The sequence below is a fragment of the Mustela nivalis genome, assembly GCF_964662115.1.
Source record: "Mustela nivalis genome assembly, chromosome: 14".
Lineage (NCBI taxonomy): Eukaryota > Metazoa > Chordata > Mammalia > Carnivora > Mustelidae > Mustela > Mustela nivalis.
In genome coordinates, this window is record NC_139033.1 from 6,421,067 (window position 1) to 6,447,189 (window position 26,123).

General features: G+C 49.3%; 1 protein-coding gene across 4 annotated transcripts in view; it reads left to right on the forward strand.

The window, feature by feature from the left end:
* Positions 1-26,123, forward strand: part of KSR2 (kinase suppressor of ras 2) — a gene marked incomplete at its 3' end in the record, with an annotated part of 402,908 nt that overhangs the window by 286,214 nt on the left and 90,571 nt on the right. For 2 of the 4 annotated variants that reach the window (XM_082699771.1, XM_082699773.1), the window contains exons 6-8: positions 5,659-5,728; positions 9,028-9,111; positions 25,779-25,846. In XM_082699771.1, the coding sequence (XP_082555897.1) occupies positions 5,659-5,728; positions 9,028-9,111; positions 25,779-25,846 (222 nt within the window). The remainder of the gene's footprint in view (positions 1-5,658; positions 5,729-9,027; positions 9,112-25,778; positions 25,847-26,123) is intronic. The other 2 variants (XM_082699770.1, XM_082699772.1) reach the window with 1 other exon arrangement.

Genomic DNA, 26,123 nt, shown 5'->3' on the forward strand with positions numbered 1-26,123 from the left:
GCAGCCACTTAACGACTGAGCCACCCAGGCATCCCTAGCCTCTGTTCTGATATACTTGGGGGTTCCCATCGCCTTAAAACAAATCCCGAAGCCCGTGTTTTATTTCCCTTATGAAATCTATCACTGTCTGAAATTACCTTGGGTTTTTATTTGTTTACTCACTATCTGACTCCAGGTTCAGAAAATTTAATTATCCTGTTCACCATACACCTAGCTCCTAAAACGGTAACCCAGCACAACAAAGGTGCCGTGTTGGTTTCCTACAGCTGCACTAACAAATTACCACAAACCCCAGTGACTTCAAAAACACCAGTTTATTACCTTACAGTTTGGGGGAATTAAAGGTCCAAAGTTAGTCTCCCAGGGCCAAAGTCAGGGTATTTCGGTAGAGCCGGAAGCTCCAGGCGAGAATCCATTCTCTTGCCTGTTCTAGCTTCCATGGCTGTTGGCCCTCTCCATCCTCAAAGCCAGCAACGGTCACATCTTCTCATGTGACTCATGATTACTATGGACCCGCCTGGGTCATCCTTAATGCAATCACACCAGCAAAAATCTCTTCTGCCTGTTATGTGATTTACCTATGGGTTTTAGGGATTAGGACTTCTTGGGGAGGGGTGTGGGCATGATTCTACTCATGAAAATATTGCTGGCTAACTGCAGGGGTGACGGCTGAAATGAACAGCGTAGCCTGACACCACCCGCCAGGCCTCCGACAGCTCTTCCCTGAGCATGTTAAGGGTCCATGTTCATCGTGTCCTTTGCTCTTCCCAGGCAGAGATAGGAGGCAGGGACACTCCAGGATGGGTTGAACTCCATGTAGCTAGAGAGCCGCCTGGACTAGAAGCATCTGGTTTGTTCCTGTCTGCGGTTCTAATCCCAACGCAGCCACTAGCTGTGGGTGATGGCTTAGTACTTCTAAGCCTCAGTGTTCCTGTCTGTGAAATGGGGATGAAAGTGGCCATCATTTATTGAACCCAAGCTCTGGTGACCTGAATTAAAAATCCCAGTCCCGGCCTTTATTTGCTGTGTGACCTTGGGCCAATGGTGTAACTTCCTGACTTACCTCTTGGTGAGATGGAGCTAATCCTAACAGCTGCTGTGTTCCATGCATCATAGGCCGCAGGGGCTGGATTACATGAGGTCACGTCCAGAAAGGGCTTATTTGGCACTAGAGCTTGGCACACCATAGTACTCAACAAAAAGCAGATCTATCATTATTTTTCTCATTTCTTTTCTTCTTTTTCTTTGTCTTCACCATCTTTTTTTCTCATACTTTTTCTTTTCCTCTTCATTTGCTTTATCATGCCCTATTTTTACCTGGTATCTCTGTGTTAAATGTTTTTAAATATTTTCTGCACACACAGGGGTGCCTGGTTGGCTCCGTCATTAAATGTCTGCCTTCTGCTCAGGTCATGATCTTGGGGTCCTGGGATCGAGTCCCGCATTGGGCTCGCTACTCAGCAGGAAGCCTGCTTTTCCCTCTCCCACTCCCCCAGCTTGTGTTCCCTCTCTTGATATGTCTCCCTCTATCAAATAAATAAATAAAATCTTTAAAAAGTACTTTCCACACACCTGACTTCTTTTGGCTTGAGTTCCTTCTTGCCAGGCCAGAGCCCAAGCTTCTCATTTCAAAGCTCTATATAACATGAATGTTTTATTAATGCTGGTTCCTTGTGTCAGGGCTTCTGTCTGTCCGTCTTGCTCCCAAGGGGATTTCAAAGACTGAGGGTCCTGGTTTACCCCCTTTCTGTACAGAGGAACAGCTGAGAGACCATAGAGACTGACCTGTGGAAGGGGAGACGGACCCTCTTTCCCTCCACCGCTCCCTTTCTATGCACTGGAAATGAAAACATCTTAGAAGAGATTTCTATTATTCTACCCCTGGGACTGAAGGCACCAGGGACGCGCACAATTCTGTCTCTGTGTCTGCATGACTTGTTATCAGAAAATTAGAGTAGAAAAGAAGCTTTTGTTCAGCTATGGAGACATCTTAATAGGCGCTTTGATTGTTAAACAGAAGTTTCTGTATCAGTTTAATTGCTGTAAATGCTGTTTGCCTTCTCTGTTATGATAAGGCCTGGATTTTCATAGATTTCCACCACCCCCCCCCTTCCCTTTAAACAGTTTTCCTTTGCTTTTAGGCTCGAGTTGGCAAGTTTAATAAAATCCACACGGAGAAAGTAAAGCGAGGATCTCAAAGTTCAGGTCTGCACACCCACGTTCGAAGCCGCGTGCTGGTTATTACCGCTTGAGACTAATGACGCTGTAACTGTGCGATGTAATTGACAGAATTCACCCCTTCAACCAGAAGGAAATGAAACCAAACGACTAAACTTAATTACTTCTACTTCTTGAGAAGGTGCTGTAATTGAGAATAACAGCATAACTGGGATATGAATATGAAAGTAAGATGTGCTTATAATAAAAGAGGATTTGCTCTCTGCTGACTTGAGCCTCAGAAGTACCATGTTGGTTTCTTGGGGTTGGTGGCAGGGGATGCGAGGTGGTTAGGAAAGTGGAAAATATCTAGATCAGGGCTTCTCAGCCTTGGTGCTTTCAACATTTGGGGCTGGTTAATTCTTTGATGGAGGGGCTGGCCTGCACGTTATAGGATGTTGACCCGAATCCATGGCCTCCACCCACTGGGTGCCAATAACACCTCCTGACCCCACTGTGACAACCATTGCCTGATGTCCCTTGGGAGGGCACAGGTTACCTTGGCTGAGAATACTGGTGAAGGGGCTTTTGCAAGACTTATAAGAAATGGCAGAATTACTCTGTGAGGTTCAACTGTGCCTCGCTGCATGACCTCTGGCACGCTACTGCGTCTCTGAGCCCTGAGTCTTGTCGGGAAGAACAAGCCCATTGACTGCACTGAGACATAGTTTCCAGGTCTACACTGCACAGCCTGATGCCTAACACATACCGAGCAATCAGTTAACTCGCGCTTCCATCATAATACACTTGGACTCCGCAAACATATAAGAAGGACTTGCTTTGCTCCTGGTGATGCAATGCTGAGGCTGGGGTCCCCATCCTTGCAGGAGGGGCACATATACACAGACTTGTTGGTTCTACCTTATTCTTCACCCATGGTGGACATGGCTGATCATTCTTTCCTGTTCTTGCCTGTTGGGCCTCAGTATCTTTCTCGACACACTTTTCTAGACAGCCACTACGAATGTCCCATGAGATGAAGCCCAGTCGGCACTCCTAGTTTTGTAGATTTCCCGTGAGGAGCCAGTGCATCAGAGCTAACGAGCGCTTTCTCTCCGACCCAGCTGTCCTATCTGCACCTGCCCTGGCGCTGGGGAAAGCATTTTAAGGAGTTAGAAAGTAGCATCCGTCTTCCGAAAACAGACTTAAGTCCCCAGAGGAGCTTGGAATGGAAAGAATGCTCCCTTTCACTTTTTTTAAAATCGTTTTTTCTTTCTTGTCCTTTTTGTTTCCCTCAGAAACTGAAACAACTGGCAAGATGGCTTGGATGGGGTGACATTTAGCTTTTGGTTAAACTGGAGGAAATTCCACTGGCTCTGACTCTGATTGATACACCATACTGCTCCTCCAGTGGCTTTTCTCTGCCCTTTGGGCTTGGAAAATCATTAGCTCTCCCAGAAAGGGTCCCAGCTTTACAAGGGCAGAATTGGGGTTCCTGGAAGCAGCTTTCAGATGGCTGTGAATGGTGGCCTTAGACAGAAGAGAGGAGGGAGTGGGTTGGAGGTTAAATGCTCTCTGATCGTTTCAGACATGACCAGCTCCCAGGGAACACACCACTCTGGAACAATGGCTGTGTAAAATGGGATAGGCATGTGTTAGCTCCGAAAACAGGGAGCTGGCTCCATCTATCTGGCCTGCGAAAGGAGAGCTGGTGTGTTGGTCAGCCACTCGCTTCCTCTCTGCCTAGCTGGTGCAGATTTCACACGCAGTGCAGCTTCATTTCTGCTGCAGTTTCACACATCTCCTCGGGGCCTTCGAGGTCGAGGAGGAGGGATGTGAGGTGGAGCGTTAGTGGAAGTCCCCGGGGTTTAGTTTAAGGCATGAAAAGAAAGACCAGATGGGGATAAGCCTCCAGTCTGAAGTCCATGTGATTTATGGTTTCTTGCTCATTCCCATCCATCCATCAGTCTATCTATCCATCTTTTCATCCATCTGTACATATATCTACCCACCTTCCAATTCATCCACCCACCTACCTATCCATCACCCACCCACCTATCCCTCCATCATCCATCCATCCGGCCATCCATCCATCCATCTGACCATCCATCCATCCATCCGACCATCCATCCATCCATCCGACCATCCATCCATCCATCCGACCATCCATCCATCCATCCATCCATCCGACCATCCATCCATCCATCCATCCCTCCCTCCATCCATCCATCTGACCATCCATCCATCGATTCACCCACTCACCCATCCACCCATTTACCATTCCGACCACCTTCCTACCCACCTATCCATCTACCTACTTACCTATCTTTCTACCCACCTATCCAACCACTTGTCCACCTAACTATCCAAATACTCATCTATCCACCCACCCACTTACCAATCCATGTATCCATCCATCCATTCATTCATCCAACTACCCACCTACCCATCCATCCATCTACCTGCTCATCTGACCGTCTACCCACCTCTCCAAACATTCATCCACCATCCCTTACCAATCCATTTATCCATCTGTCTATCCATACATCCACTCACTCTTGCATTCACTCCTCAACCCATCCACTTACTTTTTTTTTTAAGAGAGAAGTGGGGAGAGGGGAAGAGAATCTTAAGCAGGCTCCACACCCAGCACGGAGCCTGAAACAGGGCTCACTCTACAACCCTGAGATCATGACGTGAGCTGAAATCAAGAATCAGATGCTCAGATGCTTAACCAACTGAGGCACCCAGGTGGCTCTCCATCCACTTATTTTAGCATGAGTTTAAGTGGTACGTGGTTGCACATATTTTAAAGAATCAGTGACAATATACAGAAAGTGACATTAGTTTTCAATATAGAGCGTGCTTTTAAAATAAGTGTATTTAAACAAACAAAGAGGGTTACCTTAAGATAATAAGTAAATAATTTTATGGGCTTTACGGGACAGAACAAAAACAGGAAAAGTGGTGCATCCGTGCCTGACATTTGGAATCTACCATTTTAGAACTTTGCGCACATTTCTGCGTGTGCCCTCGAGTCTCTCAAATCTGGATTCACAGCTGCTGTGCATTCTCCAAGGTGTATGACCTTACACCAATGACTTCCTTGCTCCAAGCCTCAATGGTGTTGTCTGTAGGGTGGGGATGCTAACCACCCCTTTCTTTGGGATTGTTTTGAGCATGTAATGAATGAAAGGATGTGAGTCACTTGCCACATACCTGGCACACACTAAGCACCCCATAAATGGAAGCGATACTCATTTTTATTCTTGCCACAGCTGGCTTCTTTCACGGCACTCTCTAGCTGCCCTGCTCAGGGGATCTTGCTTCAGTCCAAGTAACACATTAACCCAGTGTTCCATTTGGCTTCGGTTTGGTGAATGATGTTGATGGTCACTGAAGCCGGCGAGCCTTCCTCTTCCTCCCAGGGCGCTGGAGCCCACCCCAACCTCTGACCCTCTGTGTAACGGGCTCTTCTTCTCCTCTCTCCTCTCCCTGCAGACACGCTGTCCGTGCCGCGCTGGTCCCCGCAGATCCCTCGCAGAGACCTCGGCAACTCCATCAAGCACAGGTAGGCTGGTTTCCTTTGGGCACGGGGGGCCACCTCCCAGCACAGTGAAGGCTGGGATCTTCGGCCGCCAGAGTGGGGAAAGGCTGGGCAGACATTTTGCTCTGGCTCCTGTGTGGTCATGCCCCTCTCTCCTCTGCCAAGCGAAACCTCATTGTGGCATCTTATTAACCTGGCCCTGGTAAAATCAGCAAGTAATGGTTAGAAAGCCAGAGCTTTGGAGTCCGACTTTCCTGTGTTTCAATCCCGGCTAGTAAAGCTTTGCAACCTTGAGGAAGTTACTTACCCTCTCTGAGGCTCAGTTCTCTCATCAGGTAATTCTGCCTACCCGTAGGTGTGGTGAAGGTCAAATGAGATAATATATGCCAAGTGCCAAGCAAAGGGCATATAATAATCACTCAGTAAACGGTACCATTGTCAAACAAGTGCCTTACATTCCTAATTTTGGGTCTCCCCTCCCAGAAGACAAGATTTCATACTGAACTCAGAGGTGCTCACTCTCTGTTGAGGTTTAGGTCAGTCCAGATCTCCAGCCCTATTGGGTCCGTGGCAACAACCTCCCCAGGGGTACGTCTGTCCTTTCAGGAAGGAGACTTGTATCTACTAAACATCCCTTGTAAGAAGTTCATTAACTTTCCAGATTTAACTTTCTACATTTTATGTCGTTATCCTCACAGTCTCCCATAAGCTCAGTGGGGGTATGTAGCACAAGCGTGGTCATGTCCATTTGACAGGGAGACTGAGGCCCTGGACGACTAAGTGATGTGCCTACAAGCTAATTAAACTTCGCACTCGGTGTTCTTCGGTCACTGCTGCTCAGAGTTTTCTTTGTACCGAGGCCTCTGGGAAGTAGCCGAGGGACCTGTGCACTCATTCATGGATTTCTTGCGCTGGTGTTTGTAGAGCATATCTGTGCCTGCGTAGCAGCACCGCGCAAGACCTAGGGCCTGCGCCCTTGTGGAGCTTGCGGTCCGGTGTAGGGTTAGAGGGCTAACAGACTGCGGTACCTGGGAGCGGGGCTACAAAGGTGGAGGCAGTATCGGGGGCAGACGGATCGCCATTGGGGGTGCGGGGCCAGGCGGAACGAGCACACTCTCCCGGAATGGCACCTTGTCAACAGTTTTTGAAAGAAACATGTTGACAGGATAGTTGTTAAGACTAAATGAGGAAACGGTGGAGGAAGCCGTGAGAAATACGTGATAGACTCATCCATGGTCAGGCGGGAGATGCAGCGAGAAAGGCATCAAAGAGAACGGCCCTGTCTGTTTGCTTCCCCACTGCTCCGGGCACAACTGCTCCTCTGGGTTGGCCACACCCCTGGCTCAGCTCCACCCCTCGGTTGGTCCCACCTCTGGGTTGGCCACACCCCTGGCTCAGCTCCACCCCTCGGTTGGTCCCACCTCTGGGTTGGCCACACCCCTGGCGCAGCTCCACCCCTCATTGGTCCCGTCCCAACTCAGCTCCATCCCTGGATAGGCCACCCCCGACTCAGCTCCACCCCTGGATAGGCCACACCCCGTATTAGCTCCACCCCTAAGTCCGCCACACCCTTGGCTCAGCTCCACCTCTAGTTTGAACCCATCTCTGGCTCAGATCCACAGTGGGTTCAGTAGACCCCTGCTTAGCTTCATCCGGTATTGGCCGCACCCCTGGCTCGGCTTCACCCCTGGACTGACCCTCCCCCTAGCGCAGCCTCGCCCTCTTGCTCGGCCTCATCCCGCGGCGCTCCTCCCGCGGCTCTAGCGACTAGAGTGTTTTAGATCTGTATCTACCTCGTCCTCAGATCCTGATTCCCAGAGGCAGAGTCATGATCTTGGGCATTAGAAAGGTCTTCTTGGAGGAGCCGGGATTTGGGATGCCCTATTATTCTTTTGTCTCACCCTGTATTTCTCCCCGGGCTCCATGCCAAGAGGAAGAGACCTAGACTCACCCCAGCCTTGGTGAAGAAATGAAATTAATATCCCATTCCCTCCACCGTCCTCAGAGCCACCCCAGCCAGAGTTCAGGAGGAGAGAGAGCTGATCCCAGAGATGGGAGAGGACTGGAAAAGAAAGAGAACTCTAGGCTCCAAGGCTCGTGCTGCCTGCCCGCCGTCCCCACACAGTGGGCTGGTTGCAGGGCGGCAGGGGGGACCACAAGCCTATTCTCTTCATCCCCAAGAGCTGCCAAATAGCACAAGGTAGGGCCTGCCAGACTTGCTGGCCCCGTGGAAGAGACAGAAAAAGACTGGACCACCCCCCAGTCCAGAACTGGAGAGGAAATTTCCTCAGTCACAAGAGTCCCCATTCCAAATATTACTATTTGCTTCAATACACAGGCTTTGGGCTGCGGCTGGTCCCGCTCGGAGGGTGACTGACCCAAATCAAGCATGTTGGTACCGCAGAGGGATGCAGCCTTGCCCTCAAAGTTCTCAAAACACCGAGTTACATAATCATTTCTGATTTTCATTTTGACACTCAGAGGCAGAGGAGATTAGATACAACTCCTGCAGAAGGTGGCAAAAATTGAAAATGAAAATTAACTCTGACCCAGCAACCTTCAGCACTTTTCTGGGGCCAGCCCCGCTGCTGCCTGGTATCTCTTGAAGGAAGAAAGCACCCCAGTAGCAGCAAGAGCCCGGGAAGTTAATGTGATACACTTCTGTTCCCGATGGTTCCCTCTCTCTAGCTGTCTGTCGGAGCCCTCCCAACTGCCTTGCGTTTGCCGCAAGGCAAGCGGTGGTGATTGGCGAGGAGGATGAGCTCACCGCCTACAAGAGCTTTCACTTTGGGGACCCTCTTCTCAAGTTTGAAGCCTCAGCTCTTCTGGGGGTGGTAGGCCCCCATCAAAGTGTCCCAGATGATGTGACTGGCAGTGAGGGGGTGATGGGTGGGTTCCTGGGAGCCCCCACCTTGCTTTGTGGTTCTCTGAGGACAGCTCTAGCCCCATCCATCGCCCCATCCCAGTACTGAACTCGGCACATAGCCTGGCACCAGGCAAGACTTGTCACGAATGTCCAGGTAATAATGAAGTTACAGCCCAGTTGAGTGAGCCCTTACTACCTGCCAGGCGGTGGGAGGCCCTTGACATGCATGGCCCGTTGGGTCCCCACAGTCACCTGTGACATTGGCTATCATCCCTACTCTACAGACAGGGAGACCAAGTCTCCGGTGGTCTGGACAACCTGATGAAGTCACACGTCTTAGAAGAAGCAAGACTAGAATCCCGGGCCTGTGTGCTTCCTCTTGAAGCAGCTCATCCTTGTAGAGATAGCCCGGTCACCACGACCTTGCCCTTGAACGTTTTCTGTCTCTCTTCCACAGGTTTTCCACCAAGTACTGGATGTCTCAGACGTGCACAGTCTGTGGGAAAGGAATGCTTTTCGGTCTCAAGTGTAAAAATTGCAAGTAAGTGGCTGCATCCAGAAATGTTTCCGTGGTGTCTGAGGTCCACGGGAGCCATGCTGGGCTTTGAAGTAGCTTATAGAGGTTTGATTTCTTGGATCTCTGGAGGATCACTTGCTCCATGTTTCAGAACCCTGTCTTAAGGGAACCTCTACCTTTGGGGAAGGGGTCAAGGGGGCAGTTGGAGGAAGCAGCAGAGCCATTGGATGATGTGGGAAATGTGGAAAACTGTTTGCCAAGGCACCGCCGTATTTGCACATTTGTAGCCTCTAAGATCGGGGGTTGGTCCACTTTTGGTCCAGTTGGCTGAATAGTAAACACGTTAGGGTCTGCAGACCCAACGACTCAACTCTGCCCCGTGGCAGAAGAGCCGCCACAGACAGTATGTCAACGAACGGATGTGAGACATTTATTTATTCCAGTAACACCTTATTTACAAATATATGCTACAGGCTGGCTTTGGCCCGTCACATGTAGTTTGTCAATTCCTGAGTTAGAGTTTGTGAAGTCCTTTCCTCCTTTGTTTTTCCTCCTCCGAGGAGGGTACCCTGATTCTCCGTGTTTTACAGATGTGAAAGCCGAGTCTCAGCCAGGAAAAGCCCCCTGCCTGAGGTCACACAGTCCCGACCCCTAACTCCTCTCCCCTCAGTGGCATCATGTTGGTCTTGAGTTCTGGTCGGGAAAGCTCGACCTTGCAAAGCTCCCCCACTTGCACACACGTGCCAGCTTGTGGCTGGCAAAAGGCAGGAAAAGTGGCAGAAAAAATGTCCGACGTGGACTCTGTAGTCAGACTAAGATGGGTTCAAATCCTGGCTCTGTTCCTCTCTAACTGTGACCTTGGACAAGTCACCCCACATTTCTCTTCCATGTTTTGTGTGTTTTGTTTTTTGTTTTTTGTTTTTTTAATCTGCATAAAAAGAAGAATCCTTCTTCCTGCCTGATGTGGCAGTTAGCATCCAACAAATCAGGACTCAAGGACACAGCACAGTGCCAGGCTCAGAGCTCTGTCCTCTGTCAGAGGTCGGGAATGCCTTTCTGCCTGGCCTCCCTTGCTCCTGCAAAATACTTTTCTGGTCCAATTCCTGTAAGATTGTCAATAATATTTAATTATATCTGAGAACGCCACGTGAGAGTGCCTGACTGCTTGATAGCAACGGTTCAATTGAAAAGGATGTAGGAATCTCTCTTTCCTTGTCCAGCCCAGGCTGGCCACACCCCTTTGGGCTCCTTCTGGCCTCCGCACATCCCTGCCCCTTGGTGGAGGGGACAGCAGCGGTGCCGAGCGCTTACTCTCCCCCTGCCTGGGTGTCTCACCTGAGTAACAGAGGTAAGGCTGAGTTCCCTTCCTTCCCGGAGTTGGGGAGGATTAATTAGCCATAAGGGGCCATAAGCTCCCAGGCATAAGGGGCAGTGGGGAGCAAAGGTCCAGAATGACTGCCTTGGTGCCCTCTAGACCCTGGCTTTCAGGTGAGGGAGCCCTCGGGATGGTGACCCTGGCCTTTCTGACTCTGAGAGGCTTGAGGCCAGGCCCTCGGGTGCACTGATACTCCCCACACACCAGCTGCCCCCAGGGGGCCTGTCTCATCCTTGCGTACTCACACCAGTCACACCGCGTTCTGAGGGAAGCGGCAGCTCTCACATCCTCACACCTGCGGAGTGGAGGCTTTGATGTGGGGTAATTAGGTGACAGGGACGCAGCCAGGAGTCAGTGAGGCTGAACATATCCTGAGCCGTTTTAATTTTCAGCCCGAGAGGCGGAACTCTGCGGAGGCCTTTGCTCTTGCTCCCGGTTCTAGGAGTAATGAACAAAGACTCAGACCCTGCTGGGGGTGGGGGGCGGGGAAGGTTGGAGGAGGGATCGGAAAGTGGGGGAGAAGCACAGGCTTTGGAAGTAGCCAGAACTGAATGTGAGTCCCAGTCCCACTGCTGCATTCTCTGTATGAGCTTGAGCCGACAAATTATCCGTCATCTTGGGGTTCAGTTTTCCACTCTGCAAAGTGGGGGTGATGCTGGCCCCTTCCATGGGGCTGTGGGAAGGAGCCAGTGAAATGTTCTCACCCCATATGACCATGGTCTGTCAAAGAACATTCTTCCTCACTCCACCTGGTGCAGAAATGGCTCCTGGGGTGTAAGAAGCAGAATTCAACCGAGGTTGGATTGCACTGTTGATCTCACCAATTTGCTCAGCTCTTAGAGAAACTTCCAGAATGGTGGAAGCAGAGCCTGTAGTTGCTCCAAAGGTCCAGTATGCTTCCAGTTTTTTGACATTTGTGTAACTACAGCAATTTTGTGCTTGTGTAGCTGCAACAGAACTTGGGGAAGATGTACCTATAGAGAAATGAATTTCGGTAGAACCGAAGTGTGTGCGTAAAGAGCCATGATAGATGACAGTGCAGAGCAGTGGCACCAAGAACCAGGAAGCAGCTTTTTTTTTGGGGGGGGGGTGTTCATTTGCTCAGCTCTTTATTGAGCACCTACTATAATCCAGGCACGGTTCTAGGCTGAAGGGAAATCACAGTGACTAAAACACACGAAAGCGCTGCCCTTGGGGAACGTACAATGCCAGGGGAGTGGAAGGACAGTCAACAAACCTACGAAATAGGTCATTCTTTATGTTCAGAGGATGCTAAGTGCAAAGGAGAACAAAGCAGGGAGGGGAGTAAGGATGGGCTGGGGGAAGGGCTAGGCTTTGAATGAAAGTGCCCAGGGGAGATCTCACACTCCAATGGGAACTTGGGAAAAGTAGTAGTCTGTGGCACAAGTCATTTCCTGTTGTCCTAAAGCATCTCAGAGGTGTGAGTTTCAATCTGCCCTGAAGACAGTGCCTCCCCCCACCCCTGCCCTGAAACCTAGAGCATTGGTGGTTCTGTTATTGCCAGAAACCTGCTGGGTGAAGGATTGGATTGGACCCATGTGTCTCCACGTGTGGTCCCTGGACCAGCATCAGCATCACCTGGGAGCTGGTTAGAAATGCAGACACTCAGACCCTGCCCAGACGTGTGGTATCATTTTAAGATTATTCTAGTGATTCTTGTACACATTAAGGTTGGGGAAGCACTGCTCTGAGTGATCTCCAAATTCCTTGTAGAGCTGATTTTCTTTGTCTAGATCAGGGGTCTCAAACTCAAGTGGACATCAGAATCCCCTGGAGGGTTTGTTAAAACACAGATTCCTAGGCCTGCCCCAGAGTCTCCAATGTAGCAGGCCTGGGGTGGAGCCCCAGAATTTGCATTTCTGCTAAGTTCCCAGGTGACATTGGTGCTGCTGGTCCTGGGACCGCATTTTGAGAACCACTGCTCTACATGAAAGTAGCAATTTGACAAAATCAAACTTTATTCTCCAGCCTGACATTTCAGTAGGTGAGTTTTGCTTTTTGGGTTTTGTTGTTTTTTTTGTTTGTTGGTGGTAGCGGCGGCTTTTTGTTTGTTTTTTTGTTTTGTTTTGTTTTGGGTTTTTGTGTGTTTTTTGTTTGTTTGGTTGGTTTTTTTCTTGTTTTTGGTTTTGTTTTTATAGATGGGTCAATCTTTGCTAACTATTTTTTAGGCTTCTATGTTATTTCATCTCTTGGCCTCATTCTGTAAACTTGAGTCTTGTTCATCATCATCTCATCCAGTAAGTATTTGTGTGATAAGCCAAAAGATAAGGCATGATTGGAATCCGGGGTTGTAGGTCACACGCATACACCTGTATTTGAATCCTGACTCCACTAACAGTCATGTGACCACTTCTGAGCCCCATTTCCTCTTCTGTCAAAAGAGGAAAATAATATCTCCCTCACTAGATTGTTAAAAAAAGAAAACAAACCACAAACACACACAAAAAAACCAAAAAAGCCCCCCAAAACCCTAAGTGGGGTAAGTAAGGTAAAAAGCTCAGCCCCCGGTACCTGGTGTATTATAAGAACATCATACATGAAAGCAAATACTGTTACTAAATTTATGGATTAATTTTGGGGTACCCCCCCTACCCAGGAAGCCAGGATACTCGCGAATGTCTAACCCCCTCTCCTCCTCCTTCGGCTTAATGGCCACTTCCTCCGGAATTATCATCAGCTGTCTTGTTGGCGTTCTGAATAGAGAGATTAGCAAACTAATAGGAAATTATGCTCAGAAAGCAATTTGCAGTTATCTAAATTGAGGACTTTTCATCTAATAGGTTCATGAGCGCGGAATGGAGTTTCGTTCTAAGTGGTCGGATGTCAGCACAATCCCCGTATTGTCTGATGACTGTGGATTCAGCTGCAGGAAGATGCTGATGGGTTTCCCAGCTCTCATTCGTGCGTTATCTGCAGCTTTCCTCCTTCTCGAGGTCTTTCCACAGGTTTCTGCAGAACCGAGGTCTGGATCCTTGGGAACCTGGCCACTCCTATCTGCATTTCTTGCAGGAAAAGTGCTCGGTGGTGAATTCGGGTGGCTTGTGCTCTAGGAAACTTGAGTTTGAACCAAGCGTTTTGTTTGTTTGTTCGTTTGTTTTTTGTTTTTTGTTTTTAACTGCAGGGACTGGGTATGGAAAGGAGGGGACATCTTTCAAAACTGTCATTGGAGAAGCATTTGAATTGTCTGTCTCCTGTGTGTGTTGTAACCCCTTTCCTCCCCACTCTGTTTTTTAGAGTGTGCTGTGGTTCTGGTTGGGTCAGCATCGTCAGAGACACGGCTGCTTAAAATTGTCCCACCTGAGCCCCTCCCAAGACTTCCTGGCCCAGATGCTGGAGATAGGGCCTAGAAACCTGCATTTTTAATAAGCCTCCCAGAGGGGTCAGATTTGCACTGCAGCGTAAGTGAGGAACAGGGATCTAGAATTAGGGTGGGGGTGAACCAGTAGGTTAATTATTACTCCAGAGGGAGATGCCCAGGCTACACCGGGATGGGGGTGGGAGATACCTGATGTGCATCAGGGGAGGCCCTCCCGGAGGCCTTTGAAGTCTTGAGGGAGGGGTGGGACTTAGCCAAGTGAAGCAGGGGGAAGGGTGTTCTGGGCAAGGACACGGCATGGGCAAAGCTTAGATCAGGACTCAGAAGAACTTGAGCATATTTTGCAGTTGCTTGTACCTGGCAGGGGGCTTGGTCCAGAGACCGCTGATTCTGCCAGCAGCTGCAGTACCGGGCCCTGCCACTCTGACTCGTGGGCGCTGTTACCTGGGGCCCCAGGCCTGGGTAGTAAGGACTGCTCACTCCCCCTCCAGCCCCATTCCTCGGAAGCTGGAGCTGTCATCTTGCTGGAGGGAGTCGCCCAAGGCCTTGGGGAGAACAGTGCTGGGGTCAGGGTGGCCTTTCCTTCTGACAGTCGAGTGCAAGGCAGAAGCCAGGGGTTCTGATGTTCTCCAAGTCACCTGCTCTCACAGTCCGAGACGGGAGGGGCTTGGGTGTCAGAATGCATTGTAGATGCTATGACTCATTTTTCTCGAAGACCATGGAGGAGTACTCACTCCTCTACTTTGAAGACAGGATGATGAAGTCAGTGACCACAGAGCACCGCCTTCCCCTACCCATGTATGTCTGGATGTATATCCAGGGACCTCATTTACCAGTGGCTGTGGACGCTACTAACATCTCAAACCTGAGCCCTCCACTGGAGGTTTGCTCTTGGGGAATTGCAGCTGCCTCACCCCAAGGTGCCTGTTGGGGGGGGGCGGGGATCCTCCCCCTCCCCCACTGGCTCAGAGCCAGGCACTCACTGGGGTAGGTATACAGAAGGCCAGCTAGCTTGCCTCAGGGCAGACCCCCTCTGTGATCCAATTCATGGTCCAGAGCTCCATACGGATCAAGCTGAGACCAGAGTCACTTGAAACCACATCTTAGCTTAGCTTCTCCCCCATTTCCTGTTCTGCTCCCCCTACAATGGAATCGGCCTCTCTTGGAGAACTTCCATCTATCGCTCAGGAGAACACCCATCTTAGGACCCGCATCTAGGGAACCCAGCGTTGTTGTTTTACCATAAAACGACAGCAGGATCCACACCCTGGAGCCAGAGGAGCTGAGTTCGGGTCCTGGCTCTTCCACTTCCCAGCTGTGTGATTCTAGGGAAGTTTCTAAACCTCTCTGATGTAAAATGAGGCTGAACCATTCATGTGATGTGAATGCACCAATCACATTAATGGCTTGGGGATTCCCTCCAATCAGAATCTTTCAATAAATCATTCAGCATTTATTTAGTTGTAGAAACTGATTTTCTGTTAATGCAAGGTGGGAAGAGAAACCTACTCGCTAAATCCCCTCCGTGGGTTGATGCGAGGTTCAAGTTCTGGAAAATTCAGCACCTTCCCTTCTTTTCTGTAGTACTTGTTCCCCATTGGTCTTTTGGGATTTTCCAAACCATCCCACTTCTTGGGGGACATGTTCAAGCATTTACATCAGGGTTTATCAATCTCAGCACTGTTGAAATTTGGGCCCAAATAATTCTTGGTCTGGGTGGCTGTCCTGGACTTTGCAGGATCCTGAGCAGCATGGCTGGCCTCCACTCACCAGAAGCCAGGAGCAACCCTGCAACACACACACACACACACACACACACACACACAGATACACACCCCATCCCCTGTTGTGACAACCAGAAGTGTCCCCAGACTTTCCCAGATCTCCCCAGGGGGAGCAAAGTTACCCTTAGCGGAAAACAGCTGGTTTATGTAACAAATCAGTCACCGCCAACCAGTGGGACTGAGGCACACATCATTCAGTCCTGGAGTGTCAGCGTTAGAATACCATTACTGAAATATTCAACATAGTGATCAAACATCTCAGTTTGCCTGGGATTTAGCACTGAAAGTCCCATGTTGCAGAAGACCTAGGAGAGTCGGGGCAGAGCTCTGCAAATAAAAGCACTTCATGTGCTCCAAACTAGGTCACTGCCTGTTTCTGGAGGGGTGAGACCCATAAGTATTTTCTTGGAAAGGTCAAGAGTGAGCTTGGAAAACTGAGTTAAGCAGCACAGGATTTCCGATTTGTTCCATTGTTTGCATGCCCTTTCTGTACCTCCCCAGCAGCCCGGCTGGACATTCTTTCCACTTCTTTTTCTGTAAGCTGTCACTTTACTAATTTTTATTTAAATGAGCCGTGCACTACTTTATTCAGTTTTGCTCCATTACTGGACCTAGTCACTTGGATTTTCCGCTCTTCTCAGTTCCTGTCTTGCCCTATAGCATCTTCTAACCTGAGTTTTTGCCTCAAAACATAATGTTTGATCTGAAAACGTCCTGGCTTTGTACAGCGACTCCGGCCACAGGTGATGAGCTAGCTAAGAGGAAAAAGTAAGCCACGGTTGGTTTGAGCCACTGGCTGCACTAATTTTCCGAACCCTGGAAACACTGGGGAGGTGATCAGCACTGATGTCACAGCTGCTGCAAGGCTCCTGAAAGCCTCAGGAATTTGTTCGACGCACAGGATATTGGCAGGATATAATTACGAGCTTGCGTTTCAGAGATCACCAGCTTAAAGCCCAGACTTACTTTTCCATTAATAGAAACATTTCTGTGTTTTGCAACGATCATAATGGGAATTCGTGCTCCCTTTTATGAGTTTTTACCTAGTACATGCAAAACTTTGCATCCAGTTACAGTTGTATGGAAAGGGGGATTGTGAGTCTACTGGTTGCCGAGGTGGGCATTGAATGGGATGATGATGGCGCCCATGGTAACATGTGTTGAGGGTGTACTAAATGCGGGACATTTTGCTGAACACTTTTATGCATGATCTCATGTAATCCTTGCAACAATCGTGGAAGGTAGGGTCTGTTCACCATCATTTTACAGATGAGGAAACGCTGGTCTTCAGGAGTAAAGCCAGAGTCTCTCAGTAGGTAGATCTGCTCATCAAACCACCTCTATGATTCGAGATCCCAGGTTCTTAAGCATTTTGCAAAGGGCCTGTCACACAGTAGGCCAGCCACAAAGGCTAGCCCCGAGGCAGAATGTTCTCAACCAGATCTTGGACCGGAGCTGATCATCTTTTCATCCTCCTTCCCGCAGCTGGCTACCCTCTCCCCATCTCTTGAATTGAAAGATGGCCAACTGGTCTTTGTGTTTTGATGAGCACCTCTGGGGCCTGGGAGCCAAGAAGACTCTGGGGTCACTCTCTCCTCTCTTGGCAGAAGTTGCGAGATGAGAAGGGGGACATCTCCAACAGCTAATAAATGCACAGCTGTCCTGCACTATATCCTCCTATGGAGAAAAGTGCCGGGTTTTCTAATCATTGTTCATTATTTGGCTGACATTTCCAGTATGATTTATACATTAATATTCCCCTCCAACCTTGTTCATTTCTGTTGTGGTGGTTTTCCCTAACCCAGTCTTGGGCCAAAGAGCTCAGCCTCACTGAGTTGTCAGCAGGGAGGGGAAGAAGTGTTTTATCCTCCACTGAGGATATCCTCCACTGAGAGCATATGGGGGCATTTCTAGAAGCATCAACCCAAATGAGAGACCGCAAGGGAACCAGGATGAGACAAAACTGTTTGGTTGGGGTATTCAACAAAACAAGCCCCATGGGAAAGGGGGCAATGATTTGGTTTAGTGATTGTGCAGGAAGCCTTGAGGAACTCTTAATGCTGTGAGCTGGTAAAAAGAAAACAGAGGGAGGAAGTCAGAGAGATAATGAGTGAGCGATGCCCTTTAATTTTAGCTATCTGCTGCCAGAGGGGGGCTTTCCAAAATGCTGATCTAGCCTTCACCTCCCTGTTTAAAATCCTTCCTTGGTTCTCTCTTGCTCTCAGGGCAAATCCGGGCTCACGAGGCTAAATGGCACCATCCCTTGCCCATCGGTCCTTCCAGCCCTCTCACTGTGTCCCTCCTCACACCCAGACCTCTAGCTACATTGAGATGTCTACTCCTCGGGCGGGCCACATGCATGTCAATCAGCACATCTTTGAACTGCCTTTTTTTGCTCCTGCCTGGATCTCTCTTGCGCACTTTGGCTATATTTGGATATACACATTCGGATATATAATTCGGATATAGCCGAATTTACGCACTTGCGCATTTATCCTTTGTTCTCAGCTCAGTTGCCACTTCCTACAGGAAGCCCTCCGGGACTTCTCTCAGGTCCAAAGTGCTACACCCTATCCTCTACTGTCATATCGTATCACATAACTAGGATGTGTTGGGCAGCATACCTGCCTGTCTCTCTGACAGACTTTAAACTGGTTGAGGGTAGGGCTGTGTCCGTGTTGTTCATTCTTTGTATGTCCAGAGCTAGCACATATGTACTTGGCACATAGAAAGCATTCAGTAAATATTGTTTGTGCCATAGACCTGCAAAGTTACTTCTGGAAAGAAAGGGGTTCTTGCCAACCCAAGGCCCCAAGAGCCAGGTCACATCCACTCAGAGGCAGCCGAGGAGAGATGTTCATGCTTAAAATAGTGAGAGGTGGGTTCACATACCTGGTTGGTGAGCTCCATGCTAAATGTTTGCAAGAGAGATGATTGAAGAGAGAATTCTGGCCCTGTCTTATGACACATGGCCAGGACCTCACAGAGCCCCTGGCACAAAGAGGGAAGACAGTCATGTTCAGGAGCATGAATGAGTGAATGATTCTCACTCTGCCCTTTACTGTCTGTATGATCAGGCTGCTTACGGAGCCTCAGTCTTCCTAACTTTGAAATGGACGTGATGGTATCCACCCTTCATGGCACTGTTGCTCAGAGCAAACAGGTTATGTAAGAACACCTGGCCCAAAGTTGGTGTTTCTTTAACGTTCCCTCCGTCAGAGGTTGGGAGCTGGGTTGTTAAAACACACCACTGGCCCTCAGGAAGGAAAGGCTGTGTCCTGCTCAGAGGGATTGCGAAGCAAGCTGGTATGCACCAGAGAAAGGCGGGTTGGTCTGCTTGGAGCCAGCTTCTCCTAAATTGATTACAGTAGCTCAGTGAACCATTGAAATGGATGAAGGACTGTGTTCACAGGCAGGAGTCTAGCCCACCTCTTCAGGGAAGACTAGCATCCTGATCCCCGGGTCACACAGGCTCTGGGATCACATCTGCCCCATAGGGCTGCTGGGGGACATGACACGTCCATTAAGGAAACAACAAAACTGCTCATAAAGGGGACATATGTCCCCCACAGTTCCCCGGGCGAGGGCCATGCAAGTCTGGTGTTCTTCTAGCCCAAACCCTGTCCTGTCCTCGCAACGGGGCTTGGGAGGGAGGGCGGCGAGAAGGGGACGCCGACAGGGACACACCTGCATTTCATAAGCAGCAGGGGATACCATTTGTAAAAAAGCAGGAATCATTTCAAGAAGCCTTTTGACAGAGACGATTCAATGCCATACACCAGTGGCATGTGATGGCTTTCCCTTCTGCCTTTCCTTGCTCTGTCTGTCCTTCTCTGCCCTTCCCTGTCTGTAGTATTTATTCGGCATTTTTATGCACCAGGCACCAGACCAGGCACTGAAAGGGGAACAGGAACGGCCCCTACAAAACGAGGAAGACCCAGATCTTGCCCTCCAGATAAAGGCACATATTTAATTTTCAGAGGGAGAGGATGTCTCATTTAGCCAGCAGCTCCTTTGGGGAACGAGATACTCCATGTAAGCAACTTTTCTCGATAGCTGAAGCTTATCCTATTAGCTTTGAATGTTTAAAAAAAAAAAAAAAGGAGGTGTAAGCCCCTTCAAGGAAAAGTTTTTAAATGAGCCCTTTCCAAGTTTCTGGGCTGTAGGAGGTTCCCATGGCATTCTGTGTCCACTCCCGTGCGTTTTACCCTGCCTGGAGAAATGTTGACCTATTTGCTGCCTCAGAGGGCCCCATTCAGGCATTTGCTCATTAGATTCTCACCACACTTTTGCCGATGAGGAGCCCGGAGCTCCACAGGGCACATGGAGTTCCCCGGGGTGTGTGAAGGACAGGACTGTGATTCAGGCTTAGGCTGGCCTGCCTCAGAAGCCCAGGCTTCTCCCCACTTCTGGAAACACATCTGACCTTTGTCTGCTGTCAGGCCTTGTTCAGATCTACCATGCTAATTCACGGAGCGCCTCCCGGCCACGTTTGATGGGGGCTTTGTGTGAGAAGTCCCCCTTCCTTTCCTCTGGGTGGAATGGAGCATCTGGAGAACGACGTTCATGAAGGGATGTGTGCTGAGGACACACAAGGGACAACTTGCAGAGAGGGCTTGGGGTTGGTGTGAGAGCTTTGGGACGGGCCACGTTGGGTTTTGAACCATCATAGTGCCCTGGCTGGGCTCCTGTCTTTCTAAAGACCTCAGAACAAGGATTTAAGGGCAGGTGGTTTATTGAGACACAATCCAGGCCACACCAGCAGGAGAGGAGGGGAGAGAGACAGGGAGGGGAAGGCAGCCAGTCCTGGGTGCCTCGTAGGGCAGGTAAGGGCTCTGGACAGCTGAGGTCCAGCCCTACATCTGCATACCACTGACTTGTTCCATCCAAGGGAGAGGACACTAGGATAGTCCTCAACCAGCTTCCACCCATGGGTGTTTCAGATCTCCAGGCATTGCAGCGAGCCCACAATTCAGCAAGAGGCAAGGTCTTAGGGGCTTGAGTGGAAAGCTGTGCACAAACTCGCAACAGTAACAAAATGACAGTTACCTGCTACTTCAAGCAGTTGCCCTGGGCACCCTGCCCGCCTCATGTGGTCAGTCTTCTCTGCAACTACAGATACTGTGTTTCCCTGTAAATACAGGTGCTATGATTGTCCCCATTTTACAGATGAAGAAACTGTCGCTCAGAGTAGGTCAGCAACTTCCCCAAGCCGTCACCGCCAGGAAGAGGTAGTGCCAGGCTTTGAACCCAGATTCCTTATCCATACTCTCCTGACCCCATTTCTCTTTTTGTTGGGGTAGGAGAGTAGAATGCTGGGTTCTGGAAAAATCTAGGCTTCTAGACATCACTCATTTGGGGAAGTAGAGTGTGTCTTCCTCCTAGAGTGGTTCTGGGTCGTCAGCATGCCCTTGACGAAAACCCACATTCCCAGCACAGACCGAATTAGAGGGTAAGCCTGGGGGATGGGAGGCATCAAATTTGGAAGCAGGTGGTCGATCTTAACAGTGTGTGGTCCTAGCTTGCTCTTCTGTGGGCGGTGAAAGGAAAAGTCTCCTTTGAGTGGAATCCTGCGTTTTTCCTGCTGGGGAAAAAAAAAAAAAACAAAAAACGATTCTTTGTAAGTGGGGCATAGTGTGTCTGCATTGTGCGAGAGCCTCATCTCCGGCCCTCCAGGGTCTGTGTGATTTCAGCGCTAGACTAATCCTGCCAACTCGATTAGCAGGTGCTGGACATGCGGGTGCTAGTTCTTGACGTACCAGCCTCCATGCAAAGGGTTAAGTGCGTTAGCATGAAAGAATTCTCTGGGCCTTTCTCCGGGAGCACTGGCTTTGGCCCCATCCCCCGGGGCTGCCCTTTGAAATGCCGCCTGGAAGAACAGGCATTCCATCTCCCATCCTTTGGCCAGAGATGAAGGAAGGCTTTTCCAGAACTGCAAAAGACAGGCAACAAGGGATCGTGGAGAGGAAAACACCAGGGGGAGGCAGGAGATTGACCGAGGTCCCAGGAGGCTTGGCCTGCTCTGTCCTGGTTCGGGCGGGGTCCAGAGGTCACATGAAGCTGCTTGCCCCCGTGCAGAGCGCTGCCCACGAGAGCGAACAAGCTTCTTCACATCTGCACGTCACCCTTCCAGCTGGGATTGTTAGAGAAGACTCGTAGGCGGGAGAGGCAGAAAGGAAAAATTTCTTTCTGGAAGCTTCCAGGGTGGAATGAAGCTATTTCAAACAGGAATGAGTACAGATACTTCTTGGTTCCATTTTCATTTGGCATCAGCAGATTCCCCAGCTGGGGGCCTCCCAAGCATCAGTCCGACCTGTCACAGCTGTCACAAGCCTCCCGTGGCCCCCCAGTGCCTGCAGAATCGAATACAGACTCTTTGCCCCTGCTGCCGGGGGCCCTGCCCATGCCCTCCTCCCCTTCCTCTTGTCTTTATGGCTTTGCTGTTCTCTGTACTTCAGCCTGACCAGCCTTTAACCTCTGATCCCTGAACCCGCAAGCTTGTTCCTTAGCTCTGGCTGGAAGCTCTTCCCCTCCCACTCCCATACTCTCCATCCTGTTTCCCTGTATGATGTTTTTCCTCCGCCTTACCACACCTGCGATGATCTGATCTTTGTTTACGTGTGGTTTGTCCTTCCCCATAAACATAGCGGCTTCTCCTGTCCTGTCCCAGACCCCAGTTAAGTGTTTTGCAGACTGATGGAGAGGCTAGTTGTACATCCAGCAGAGCTTCCCACTGGGGTGTGGATGCAATATCCATGTCCTCCCTGGGGGCTGGGACCTTCCTGTAGGTCAGACAGTCTGTAGGCCTTAGAAAAGAAAGACGGGGGCGCCTGGGGGGCTCATTCAGTTGAGCATCTGCCTTTAGCTCAGATCACGATCCCAGGGTCCTGGGATCCAGCCCCTGCACTGGGTTCCCTGCTCAGGGCAGAGACTGCACCTCCCTCTCGACTCCCCCTGTTCATGCTCTCCTCTCTCTCGCAAATAAATAAATAAAATCTTTTCTTTTAATTTATTTATTTGACAGACAGAGATCATAAGTAGGCAGAGAGGCCGGTTCGGGGGGTGGGGGAGCAGGCTCCCCACTGAGCAGAAAGCCTGATGCAGGGCTGCTGGGATCACAACTTGAGCGGAAGACAGAGGCTTTAACCCACTGAACCACCCAGGCAACCCAAAATAAATAAAATCTTAAAAAAAAAAAAAAAACGAAAAAGAAATTTACAGTGAGGTGGGATTTTTATTATCCTTCTGAAGTCAGGTAACTGTAGCGGGAAGAACAAGGTGACATCTTAGGCTTATCTCAAAGGAGGAGCTTTTGATTTTGCTGGTTACCCAAAGCTTCTTGTTCATTCACTGCCACCCCCAAGATGTAAACGAAGAAGAGTGGAGGTTTTGGAGGCATCTGCATCTGCTGGTTAGACCTGGGCTTGGGACCTCTGTCTCTTACTGGCTATTTGACCTTTGGCAAGTTATCCAAATTTGCCGAGCCTCGGTTTTTCACTCCATAAAATGGGGATGACAATAGTTGCTACTGTTTAGGATTGTTACAAGGATTACATAAGTTGTGTAAAGCCCCGGGGGGCACGGCTGGTACTTCACCAGCACCATGTAAGTGGAAGTTCTTGTTCTTCTCTAAGTCACAGCGTCTTTGTGACATCCGTGACCGGGAGGACCTCTTAATGTTTTTCAACCAGTAAAACTTAGACTCAGATGCCAAAAGCTGTCCCCTCTTTCTGACAATTCCAAGTTATGTAAGCCAGCTTGTCCCAATCTAATTCAGTCATTCATTCACCTCCCTGTCATGATTTTATCATATATGCGTAGCAGCCCTACTTTTATTTATTTACGCCTTACCACCTTTTTAACTCAAATAAATGTATTGAGGGGCGCCTGGGTGGCTCAGTGGGTAAAAGCCTTTACCTTTAGCTCAGGTCATGATCTCAGGGTCCTGGGATCGAGCCCCATGTCGGGCTCCCTGCTCAGCAGGAGTCTGCTTCGTCCTCTCTCTCTGCCTGTCTCTCTGCCTACTTGTGATCTCTGTCTGTCAAATAAATAAATAAAATCTTTAAAAAATGTATTTAAAGATGAAAGTGTATCCCATCACCATGAGTGGAAAATCAGCATCACTTCCATGAATATGTGGCAACCAGGAAAAAAAGATGTTCAGATGGAAAAATTAATTTATTAAATTTCCTGTCGATAGTGTTGCCTTTCCAAATCTGGTACTGTGGTAGCATGTGGTAGAGAAATGTAAAGATGTGTTAGCACCAGAAGCCTTCTCCCAGATGCAGTCAAAGTGAAGGTGACTTGGAGATAGACTAATAATGTTCTTTCTGCCCACATATCTCCTTGCTTCCTCTCTGCACTCCGAGGGGCCCCAGGTCCAACTCTTCCATCTCAGAGTGGAATCCAGGTCCCTACTGGGTCCACCACAGACTGAAGACAGGAGGAATCGGGAAATGTGCATAGGTATTCCCAAACGATCAGCGAGACCAGTGGTTCTCACGCCTGAGCACGTAGCAGACTCAGGGAGAGAGCTTGCTGAAACAGGGGACTGCATTTCAGCTCTGAGTCTCCGTTTCTATCAGATCTAGGGTCCCTACCCCAGAAGCTGCGCTCCTGAAAAGTTCGGAGACCACTGGTGCTCATGCTGCCGGTCTTGGGACTCTGCTTGGAAAACCACTGAGGCTGGGGGGAGTCCAAGTGGAGTCTGTGGCTGGACATTCAAGTCATTCTGTTAGAGAGAACTATCAGGTCCCTGGAGGGCAAGAAGTTTGAGCTTCTAAAGCTTCCACCTCTCTGGATGGAGTTTGTTATTGGGAAACCTTTAAGCAAAGGCTGCAGGGTCCTTCTGGCAAGAAGGTCTGCTGTCGGCAGTCAGGCTGGCGTGCACAGAAATGGTAAGGGGAACAAAGGGGTGCAGACAGGACACCCATCGCGTCTGCCACGGTGTGTATTGGTATGGAAATTTGGAAGAATTTCCTAAGGACATATATACTCTAAAAGGAAAAGACAAAGCCAGGTCACAGTTAGTTGGTTTTGGTTTTTGGGTTTTGGGGTTTTTTTGTTTTGTTTTGTTTTTTTGTTTTATCCTTTGGAAGCCTGGCAACGCTTTGGGAAAGAACAAGATGACATTCTCTCAAAAGAGGACATTTTGACTCTAAACTCTTCTTACCTCTGAAACTGAATTCACTCTCATGAATCTCACCCTAAATGGAAGCCTTGGTTAGCTGTCACCTGTTGCTTGACAAATGAGAGGCCACCTTTGGCACCACCGACCCAAGTTTTCTGCCAGGAAAGCTTGGTTAATCTGTTTTTCCACCTGTAAAATGGGAATGATGATAATATCCATTGTGTAAAGTGTTTATAAAGATCCAATAGCATAGCATTTGTATCATGCTTAGTACAATGGCTGGCAGACGAGTCTGCAAGGAGACAGGGGATTGTTATTAGGATTGGGTGATGATGATGATAAGGATAAAAAATGCAGACTGTGGATTGCCTGGATAGCTCAGTTGGTTAAGTGTCCAGCTCTTGATTTTGGCTCAGGTATGATCTCAGGGTCGTGAGTTCAAGCCCTGTGTCGAGCTCAGAGCTGGGCTTGGAGTCTGCTTAAGAGTCTTTCTCTCTCTCTCTCTCCCTCTGCCCCTTCCTCCATCCCCTCACTCTCGTGCACTCTCCCTCTCCCTAAAATAAAAAAGATAAAAGTACAGACTGAAAGGCGAAGATATCTTTCAAAGCATAACATCTAGGTGGACACTGTTGGTGAAGGAGCTGCTACTCAACCTGGACCACCCAAGTCTGACCTGAGAGAATGGAATGACAATAGCCTTTATCCAGAGTTAATTTCCTAGGTGCCAAGGAGATACTTTAGCTGCCCCATCTCATCTCATATTTTGGTATTCACAGCTTCCAGAGCTTTCTGAACCATCAGGGCATCCTGTTCATCTATCCATCCCTCCTCCCACTCAGCCTTCCACCCACCCTTGCCTCTACTCATTCATTCCTCTGTCCACCCATCTCTCCATCCATCCATCCACCTACCCACCCACCTGTCTGCCCATCCATCCATCCATCCATCCATCCATCCGTTCATCTACCCACCCACCCAACCACCCATCCATCCATCCAACCAACCATCCATCCATCCATCCATCCACTACCCATCTCTTCATCCTTGTCTCTCTTTCTCTCTCAGGTTAAAGTGCCACAACAAATGCACCAAAGAAGCCCCTCCCTGTCATCTCCTGATCATCCACCGAGGAGGTAAGTATTTAACACTTCCTACCGTAGGGGTAAGCTGGGGTGGGGGCTCTTGCAGACCCTCGGAGATAGCTGTCCCATCCAGGCCATTTCTGAGTACCTCTTAATCCCCTGATACTTACCTGATTTTTTGCCCTCTGACACTCTTCTTCCTGACATCTGTCTCCTTCACCCATCTCTGGTGCCTGTTCTCCATCTTCCTTGCCCCTCTGATGGTCTCTCTGTTACTTTAGCCCTCAGATTCATCTCCCCCTTCCAAAGTCTTTTTCTCTCATTCCTG